The 10,944-nt window shown below is 29.7% G+C and overlaps 2 protein-coding genes across 2 annotated transcripts; both read right to left on the bottom strand.

The window, feature by feature from the left end:
- Window positions 1-564: 564 nt before the first annotated feature.
- On the bottom strand, window positions 565-1,377 carry LOC113849978 (dirigent protein 22-like). The gene has a single exon (XM_027480263.1). The coding sequence runs from the start codon at window positions 1,264-1,266 to the stop codon at window positions 691-693; it is 576 nt and encodes a 191-aa protein (XP_027336064.1). The 5' UTR covers window positions 1,267-1,377; the 3' UTR covers window positions 565-690.
- An 8,254-nt stretch (window positions 1,378-9,631) lies between these two features.
- Window positions 9,632-10,207, bottom strand: LOC113851451 (dirigent protein 22-like). The gene has a single exon (XM_027481938.1). It carries the CDS (start codon window positions 10,205-10,207, stop codon window positions 9,632-9,634), a length of 576 nt encoding a protein of 191 aa, XP_027337739.1.
- Between the last annotated feature and the right edge of the window lie 737 nt (window positions 10,208-10,944).

Here is a 10,944-nt window from a genome sequence, read left to right as displayed (position 1 = left end):
GATTATATTTTAGCCACCTGAACTGTATCATAATCAGAAACTCTAGTGTAAGGTCTGGTGTCAAAGGTTCAATACCAAGGACAAATCTAAGGTTCTATTAATCAATTCTTACAAAAGAAACAATAAGATCCATACATAGTTTAATTAATATCCTTAGTTTTCCAAGATTAATCTAATCAGAAGAGAGGTTGAAATGCACTTTCGTTTCATTAGAACCACAATGAGCAATATGGTGAAGGATTGCATGCATACTTAATAGATTAAAATTAAATTTCTTACATTTTGGATTGTTAATGTCTGTCTATTGCAGAATGAATTCAAGACAACATAATTGAACAAATGAATTGAATGCTTTTCCTAATAATTTTGCAAATTTTACAATTGCAAACATTGGAGAGAGCAGCAAAAGTTATTGTTCTAATTTATCACACCAATCACAAATACACCATATATAGTCAAAGAAGGGGCGAATATGGGTCCATCAGAACAAAGCCCACCTCTAGAAAAGGCAACTTAAGCTAAGCATCACAAGCAGCTGCTATATGACCCCAAAAGAAGGCAACTAAGCTAAGCATCACAAGCAACTGCTATATGACCCCAAAAGGGAAAAAGTGAGAACAAGAAACAAAAAGCATCAATTGGCCAACGTAGAAGCTAAAAGTATAGTATCCTCTCCTATAATACAAACCATCAATAATGCATAACATACACATTATACTCAACAATAGCATCCCCAGTCTTGAGATCAAACCAATGAGTCCTAGCTTCTCCATACCCTCTAGCAAACCTGAAAAGTCCACTGCCACCAATCACAGGCATCTCCCTCACCTTGTTGAAAACCGGGTTCCTACCCAAGATCGTGATGGTGCTACCATTGTACTTCCCGTCAATGAAGGCAAAGTTCATGGCCATAAGAAGATCAATCTCACTTTGTGATGCAGAGGCATAGAACCCTTGAGCCTTCCCCACAAGCTTGGAGCTCAATTCGGGTCCCAAAGTCAAAGGGTTGTCGATCATGTTGACCAAACCAAAGGCTGTGGTGGTGTTCACCTTAATGGGTGGTGGAACAACAGCAACAGAAGTTGGGTTGTGTCCACTCACTATATCATGCCAATAAAACTTGAAATGGCTCAATTTTTCTTTTTTCTTTAGGCCTAACATTTTGCGGTCTATTGGACGACCAAATTCACTCTCCTCTTGTGCATTTAGGGCATAACAAGAGATTAGAAGGAAGAATAAGAGTGTGAGGAAATGATGGGTGGGCATGGTTTGGTTGGTGTTGTTGAAATCCTAGTAACTGTTATAACAAAAAAAATATATGACTTAGAAACTAAAATGAGAATGAAGAGTGTAAAGTTGAGGAATGGTTAGGGGGTTATAAGGAGACAGGGGAAATGGGGAAAGTGAGGAACCAAATTCCAAATGAATGAGTGGGTGTGGTTGTTGGAGGCATCATTTCATAGAACACAATAGTGACCACTTTAATTACTTTCCTCCACAAAGAATTATTGGAAACCGATTCTCTTTTCTTCTGTCGGTTCCTAAGAAGTCATTGTGATGAATATAATGGCCCGCGTGCCTCGTGTATACTAATTTACAGTCAGGGTTGTTAATTCTCTTAAATTAAAAATTACTTTTTTTTTATCGATTGTCCAATAATACAGTATAATGCTAAAATAAACATTTTTTTTAATGAATGCATTAATAAAAAAAATGTTTTTTTTATGTGCCTAAAAAGAAGAGCTACTAAAATAGATTTGTTTAATTGGCTTATTCGAATATGTGGTGAAAATGTAGTAGTTGATTCATTAAATTAAAGATTTAAATAAATTTATTTATTTTTAATCCATCCAATTAAACTCGGGTAAAACTGGGCTCATTTGATTTAATTCACACAAGTCTATTACTTGTTAATATAATTATTGTTGTAATTAGTATATGTTTTTTTAGATAAAATTAGTTTTTTCATTTTTTTAACTTTAAAGTAAGTTTTGTTTTAATTTTTTATTTATTTTTGTCTTTAAAGTTTTTAGTTTTTTATTTTTTCACCTTATCTTTTTTGTTACTTCTGTTACATAATCTAACAAGAGATATCTTATATGATGCTGAAATGGTCTTAATATTGTTTATTTAATTTAATTTAGGCCTTTGAATTGGAAGTCATTGTTACATGTGGAGAGATCAGTTACTTAAGGCACACTTAAATGAGAAAAATTGTCACTATGTTTTAGAGAAAAATTGAGAGATTAAAAGTGAAAAATTTGTTCATAAAACAAAAAATTTGGTGTGATAGGAAGTTTTTTCTGACAAAGAATTGAAGTAGAAGTGAACATCAAGTTTATAAGACATGTTTCTATTTTTGAAATAAATTCTCTACATGCATTAGGTATAATATTTTTTTCTAGGCTTTTTGAGCTTATAGTAATGATGACATTGTTGAATATTTGAAAAATTTTACTTTTTTGAAGTTTAAGTTTTTTTGTCATTAAATTTTTTGGGTCATAGACGATGAATATATTTTGGATAAAAGTTCACTATAGTGGCAAGTTTGAAAAGTCATCAAAGACTAAGTACATTAAAGGTGAGACATGTATATGAGACTGTGAATAAGATTTTTTAAATTTTTATCAAGTGTATAGATAGGGTACGTGAATTTAGACATGATATGATTAATAATATGTGATACGGAATAGGTGAAAAAAGTCTTGATATTGGATTGAGAAAACTAAAAGATGATAAAAAAGCTACGGAGATGGTCAAAGTGTTCAAATATTCTGAAAAAGTAGAGTTGTATGCAGTATATACAATTTCACAAGTTGAGATATGTATTGATACTCCATTATTTGAGTATTTTTAAGGGTGGTCAAGAGTTTTTAGGGCCTAAAGCAAACTTAAGAATTACGCTTTTTTTTATGAATAAAACAATTTATTAAAATGATTATAATTTTATTTAAAATTTATTTTTTAAATTTTTTGGGATGCAAAATTATTTACAAAATTGTCATAATTAATTTCATTTGATATTTCCTCTTCAAATATGTCTAAAATAAATATTATTGTATAATTGAATTAAATTATGCAATCATTTCAATTAGTCTTAAAAAAATTTCATTACCTTCCTAATAAACCTTTTCATTTATCGACAACCTCCCACCGGCACACACCCACAAGATAAATGTAAGAACTAAATAAGAGATGAAAAATTGTTCAGGTTCTTTTGCTATTCAACTATTCTCGTTTTAAAAAATAAAATAAAATCAAAAGAGATAATTATTTATTGGTTGAAAGTTACTACTTATTAAATATTATTTATAGTATCAATAAAAAGTTAAGTCATAGACTATTTTAATTAAAAACTATTTTTAAAAATAATTTTAATTTTTTAAATTTTTTTAGAAGTATATTTGTAATAAAAAAATATTTTTTTGGGGCCTAAAGCCATTGCCGTAGCTACTTGAACATTAGGCGAGCACTGAGTATTCCATGAATGTTGGTAGAGAGAAAGTTTATGAGATGAATATTGAAGGATGTAATACCTTAATTTAATTTTTTCAAATAAATAAATTTTGTAAAATTGAGAATAATAAAAATTTTCATTCAAATGGTTCTCAAAGCATAATTTAATAAAGTATTTCAAAATAAGAGTAAATTACAATTTGAATTAATAATTGCTACAGGACTTAATTAATACATCAAATTTTTAAAATAAATTCTTAAGTCCTATAGCAGTTTCATATATTCCTTTACTGAGCCCGATACTAATTGTCTTAGTTACCTGACAAATTAATGTAAAGGTGAGTACTCTGTACTATCACACACAAGTACAGAGACTCACCTTGCATATTCCACAAATTTACTGCCACAACTCAGTCATGCATTAAACATGCATAAAACAATAATTTCAACATTTCATTCTCATTCACACACACAAGTGTGCTCATTGCACTATCAATCAATTCACACGCACACGTGCACTCACTACACGTTAGTCATGCTCACTGTAGTACTGTGATCATATATTCATGATGCCCTCAACCTCAGGGACTTACTTAGTTTCACACCATGGATGGTTGCTGGATAACCCCCGCCTCACGGATACAATGTGTGCGGTCACAGGTCTCTTAGCAAAAGTGTTAGTCAGAGGCCAAGTCAGGAGGCGAGTGTGTGGCCTATGGTGTACCCACACTCACTGTTGGTGTTACCACCATCCTCTCTTCTCCAAGGTATTTCTACTGCTCCCATATTCTACACCCTAGTTTATCGCTGAACTATTCATAGTTTCTAACCATTCCAAACACATTCACATTCGCAATTACATCCAACATGTCATTCACACACGTTTCTAACCATTCAATTTTTTCAACATCCATCAATCGCATATTCACACGTATCAACCGCATTGCAACCAAATATTCCACTACACATCATAATCAATATTAATCACAGAAGTCCCATTACAATTCAATTATTATCAAACCATTCCATCATACAAAATACCCAACAACTACCATATCATATTCCACACGAGATTTCTATCACAATACAATCACAATCAAGCTATTTTCATTTAATATACATCTTCGTACATTCTATCTTAACCGCATTGCATTATCTATCAATATAAACTAATTTAAAGACACAAAAGATAAGGTAGAGTCACCCCTTACCTCAAATTGAAGACCCATAACGTAAATCAACAATGAAAGCGTCCTCCACACAGATTTTGTTCTAAATATATGAAAAAATTCTATGAGAACTCAAAGAGAACCAAGAAAACAGGGAAGAGGGACAAAAACTAAAACCTTAGCCATTGAATCGGTAAGAATAGGTTAAGAATCGAGAGAATAGAGAGAGATCTCGAAGGAAAAAGTGAGAAAATAAATTTTTCAAACTCTAAACCCTTCAAATATCTCTCTGGTTGCGACACTCTCACTGCAGCAACACCATTTCTCGTTACAGCAAAAATCTTAGAGGAAATTACACTTTGGTTTCTGTAGAATTTTGCTACAGTGAGATCCTCTCGCTACAGCAAGACCGTACCCATAAATGCACCATCTCTGTTGCTCTCTCGCTGCAACGAGGGACTTCTCGGTACAGCAAAAGTGCAACAGATTCAAACCTTTTTTTTAGGGTCTTCTCGCTACAACAAGAACACCCCTGCACCACACATTTAGCCTATATATTTAAACAATTCCAGCCCATACACAATTTAAACACGTTCAATCTCCATCCAAAATCAATATTCCCATCCATACTCTCACATACATAGTCATACACTTCCACGTCATCGTATATATTCAAACCATGCATCTAAACATAACACACACACACACATATATATATACACACACACATCCAAATAATAACTCGCGTATTTACATTAATAATCAACAATTTACAAAACCTAGGGCGTTACAAAGGAGAAGTAACACAAAAAATATTGAAGTTGATGATGAGGTTGAGGTTAAAGTGGAACATGAAAACAAGGACCAACCAAAACATGTTTATGGTAGTTGGAATGAGGAAAAGCATTATAAAAGTTTATATGATTATTATAATGAAATGTTAAGGTCAAATCTTAGTTCAACTATAAAGTTGACTGTTGAGAAATTTAATCTTGCAATTCAAAAAAATGCAAACCCCTAAGACAACTTCTTCCTACTTTTCACAAACTTTATGTTTGTCTTCGTGCTTACAAGAAGAATATTTGAAGTGCAGACCCATCATAAGATTAAATGGCTATTTTTTGAAAGGATATTATGATTGACACATTTTGGATGTTGTAGGGAGGATCCCAATAAGCAAAAATGCTGATAACAGTTGCAATCGTAGAAGTAGAAACTAAGGACTCATGACAATGATTTTTGTAGTTACTGGTTTCTAATTTAGGAGGTGTGGGAGTGTGTAACACATTCATCTTTATGTTGGATCAATAAAAGATATGATCATTGCACCTTGCGTTTTTCTAATAATTTCATTTCAGTTTGATTAACTTATGTGCAAGACATTGACTTTTTTTTTTTTTTTTTTTTCTGATTTTAGGGATTATTGCCAGCTAACAAGAATTTATTTCCTAGAGTGGAACAAAGGTTCTCTGTTAAAGCTAATGTGAAAGGCAGCAGAAGTAACTTATTTACAAGAGTGGAAAAATATATGAAAAAAATGAAAAACATTAATGAATGGGCATTCAAGCACCTTCTTAATATTTTAGAAAAATATTAGAGTAAGTCAATGTTTTCTTCCAAATCTAAGACTAAAATGGTTGTAAAAAATAATGAAACCTAGATAAAAGCCCATTGTCACAATGATGGAAGACATAATAGTTTATTTAACAGAAAAGTGGGTTGAGAATAGACTTTAGTAGATTGTTTATTTAAAGTCACATTGTTCATTAGAGACATACTTCCAAATACACATAAAAGATTATAAAAACTGCAAGCAGGCTAAAGATGATAGTTGTCAATGTATTACTTTTATCATAACTTTACTTTTTAATATGGTTCATTTTAGTCTTCTATATTTTTTATTTGGTTTAACTTAGTCCTTTAACTATTTTATTATTAACTATAATATTTTTCTAATCTAATCCCAAATTACAACTATTTCTATTTGCAAGGTTTAATTTAGTCCTTTAACTATTTTGTTCTTATTATTTTGTTATTGTCACGACAATATATTTTGATAGTTTTTATATCTTTCAATAATTTTTGTAACTCATTTATATAATAAAATTGATTCATTTTCAGTTTTCAACAAAAGCTAGTTATTCTAGAAGTGGTTGATAGATTTTGATAATAATCATTTGTCAAGATACACAACAAAATCACATAGCATTCAATTACTGCTTTGGTAATCCATTACTAAATGGTTCTATTTAAAACTTAAATTATTGTCAAACATACTTAATTGGTAGCCAATTCTTAATCTTAGTAATTGAATATTGAGTTGTTCTGTATCAAGAAAATAATTTTTAACAAACGTATTTGTTTATTAACTATTATTTCTCTTGGTATTCAATTATTGAATAATTTTGTATTAAGAAATTTAATTTTTAAATTAATTGAGTAGTGTTTCTGTTAAAAAAATACTAGTTTTCAAGTTTTTACTCTGAAACGGTGACGTCCTTCTAACTGTCGCTGACGTGGAGAGAGTACCTGCAAAAAACACTCCGATGCTGAAGTCAGGATTCGTATTTGAGCAATAAATACTATTTAATAATGAAAAGTCAACCATTTACCTGTATTTCCTACATTCCTTTTATAGGCATTGTTATGAGCTAATAGGTCTGCTGAGTCAGTCTTTATTTTGGCCTTTTACTTTAAAGTAGATAATGCCCTGATTATTACCCTTAATTGGGTTAATTACCTTCTAATTTTGACGAAAGGTGTTTGGCCAAACTAGGCCGAATAGGTACTCGGTTACCTTTTTCTATATATAGGACTGAACAGTTCCTTATCCAGTACAAGTAGATTGATAATCAATTATTTAGTATAATAATTGATTACTAAGATAGTATGTCAAATAAATGTAAGTTAATTAAATATTTAAACATTAATAATAATTACCCATTCTTATTTTTACTATACTTTCTTACTCTCACACTCATATTTTAAGATAATATATGTATTAAAAAAATTATTTCATTAAAAATAGAACAATCTATATTCAGCGTAAAATAGTAACAACACCATGATTTAATCAAAATACTATTTCACAGAGTATTTACAAAAATTGCATCTTTACATTTTCAAAAGGCAATAGTTTTCTACTGAAAAACTTCATTACTAATATATGAATCACTATATTAATATTTTACTTCTTTAAATAATTCTTCTTATATTTGTAATTAGCAATTGATAAAGAGTTCTGTTATTTCAACAGTTTTTTTTTAAAAAAAAATACTAACATAATATTTTTTTATTTTATTACACTTATTTATGTTTCTTTTTATATAACAAAATTTAAAAAAAGGTACAAATACCGTTAGGTTCTACGGAATAATATATACACTCACATTGAATTTTTTTTTATTGTAAAAGAATTTCTAATTTAGTTAATTCTGTAATTACTTAGTTTACCATTGTAATAATTTCTAAACATTCATAACTAAATTAGGTTTCTAAATATACAGTCACATTAAGATCTTATGTTTAAGTGTTTTTTTTTTTAAATATTAACATATGATCAGATTAATTATCAACCCATTATTTTATGTTATTATTTTAATTTGTATGAGAATAAATGTGATATGTTTTATTTTTTAAAGGAATAATTCTAGTGATAATTTTTCAAAAAAATTAATACGACTGCGTTTAAAAATATTAACTTAATAACAAAATGACTCAAACCAATATACAGAGAAGAGATTTTTCTAAAACTTGTATCTTTTCTAACTTAATGGTAGGAACACCTATTGTTAAAATATCAGTGAGACCTTCCAGCACCTTCAACCACAGCAAAATACCATCTGTACAGGAGGAACTACCAATCCCTGTCATCCAGTACATAACATACATATTTTAAAATTTTAAAAATCTAATTATTTTATTTGAAAATATTAACATAATATAATGTAGGCTTTTAACTAAATTTTAAATTTATATTAGTTTATGTTTATATATAATACATATATACGATGATCAGCTTCGTTCGCATGAGATAGAATGTTTATTATCAAAATAATAATTTAAAATTATAAATAAGTGTATATTATAAAATCAAAGGGTAGATATAGTAACTAGTGGTACACAACTATTAAAAAGTAGGATTATTTAAATTTTATAAAGAGTATTTAATCACATATTTTTTAGTTGATATCAGACTTCTTAACATAAACTAAATTTATATTAACAATGCATTTTATGTAAAATTCAGCTCATTTTCACTCTAGAGATGATGAAGCATAGTGTAACGTCCGTTCCAGACACCTTTCCACCTAGCCTAGGCGATCAACTCATGACACCAATAGTTGTAAATAATTTTTAAAGAAGGTGAAGTATCGTACAATATTCAAACAAGATGAATGCAAGATATATAATCTATCAATGCTCAAACAAATTGAACATATGAAATGAATGATTGCCTTACCCTTTTAGCTTTGACATCAATTTCAATAACAATGTTATTTCTATATTCAAATATTCATACACCTACCTTTTATTCATCCCTTTTTATATAATAATAATAATAAGTTGATATAAATTATTAAAAAAAATTTAAAATATTAAAAGAAACATTTTTACATGGTTGATATAAAACATTTATAATAAATAGTTAACATAACAAAAATTCAAGAATATATCTAATATATAACCCTTTATTTATTTTAAAAAATAAATAAATAATTTTTCCGAAAAAAATTAATGTAAACCTGTTCAAGCTTACATCTGAGCTTTACCAAGTTCAACCAAATGAACCAATCCATTTTCTAAAACTATACACGTTACCTTGTAAGTAAAGTCCAATTTTATTTGTACCCAATATACATGATCAGCTGAACATGCTAAGAATGTTCAAACGTGATTTTATTCCATCATAGTAAATGACAAGACAAGATCAATAATACAATAAGTCAACAGAGTGACACACCAAAGCCAAAAAGTATGAAGTTCCTATAAGCCATCAACAATAGTTAATAGTAAACATAAATGTTAAACTCAATTGTATTATCCCTTGTTTGGGGATCAGTAGAGAGAGTCCTAGATTCAATATACCCTCTAGCAAATCTGAAAAGACCAGTGCCACCAATAATGGGCATTTCCCTCACCTTTTGCAAAATGGGGTTCCTTCCCACAAACGTGATTGTGCTACCATTGTACTTCCCTTCCGTTAACACAATGTTCATAATCACTACAAGATCTAACTCCGTTTGAGACGTAGCGGCATATATCCCTTCAGCTCTTCCCGCCACCGTTGAGTTCAATTCGGGTCCTAATGTCAAAAGGGTATCGAAGACATCTAACATACCAAAGGAAGTGGTTGAGTTGTATTTTGGGAGTGGTGGAATCACTGGAACCGAAGTGGGGTTGTTTCCACTGAAAATTTCATGCCAATAGAACCTGAAATGGCTAATTTTTTCTTTGCTTTCTAAACCCAATAACTTGCGGTCTATTGAACCAAGGTAACCTGTTTTTTCTTCTGCTGTTGTAGGGGTGAGAGCATAGTAGGGTATGAGAAGGAAAAGTAACATGGAGAATTGGGTGGACATGATTTTGGTGGTTAATTAGAGCAAGTTCTTGGTACTTAAACAAAAGTGGAGTGATTTTGGAGAGTGGAAATCGAATTGAAGAGTTTATAAGGTGAGAGTTTATGAGTTCTAATCAGATATATAACCATGCAAACTTGACCAAACTCCCTAGTTTGAAGATCGTTGGTTCAAGACATAAAGTTTGTAGACTTTACATTAGTTACTTCGTCAAGCAAATCATTTTATTTTAAACAGACTGATCATGTATATTTATAAACAAAAATATTTTAATTTTATTAATTCACATAAAATAAAAATATTTATCTTATAAGATAAAATTTGGACAAAGTCAATATTTATCATAATTCATAATATATATCTTTGAATTCCTGACCGTCCTGATGCTTAAATAATTCTATTATGTGAGTTTTAACAAGCAAACAGAAGCGTTGCGCCAAGACTATCTTTAAACTACCATGAAAGAGAAAAAAATAAAATACTATCTTTAAACTACCAAGAGAGAAAGAGAAAAAACTATCTTTAAACTAAGCGAAAGGTTACATATTTTTTTCCTATACTTTTTTATTTTGATTTTTCTTCTTATATTTAAAATTTATTTTTCTTACAATTTTTAAATTTAGGTTTTTTCATCCTTATAGTTATACTTTGTTTTACTTTTATTTTTATACAGTTTTATTTTGTTTAAGTTTTGGTTTCTCTGATATGTTTAACATGGTCTATTTGGTTATATCTTGCAA

The sequence above is a fragment of the Abrus precatorius genome, unplaced genomic scaffold, assembly GCF_003935025.1.
Source record: "Abrus precatorius isolate BTA unplaced genomic scaffold, Abrus_2018 Scaffold9, whole genome shotgun sequence".
Classification (NCBI taxonomy): Eukaryota; Viridiplantae; Streptophyta; class Magnoliopsida; order Fabales; family Fabaceae; genus Abrus; species Abrus precatorius.
This window is presented reverse-complemented; position numbering and strand designations above follow the sequence as displayed.

Coding starts and splice junctions, on each gene's coding strand:
- LOC113851451 (XM_027481938.1), bottom strand. CDS start 10,207: ATGTCCACCCAATTCTCCATGTTACTTTTCCTTCTCATACCCTACTAT.
- LOC113849978 (XM_027480263.1), bottom strand. CDS start 1,266: ATGCCCACCCATCATTTCCTCACACTCTTATTCTTCCTTCTAATCTCT.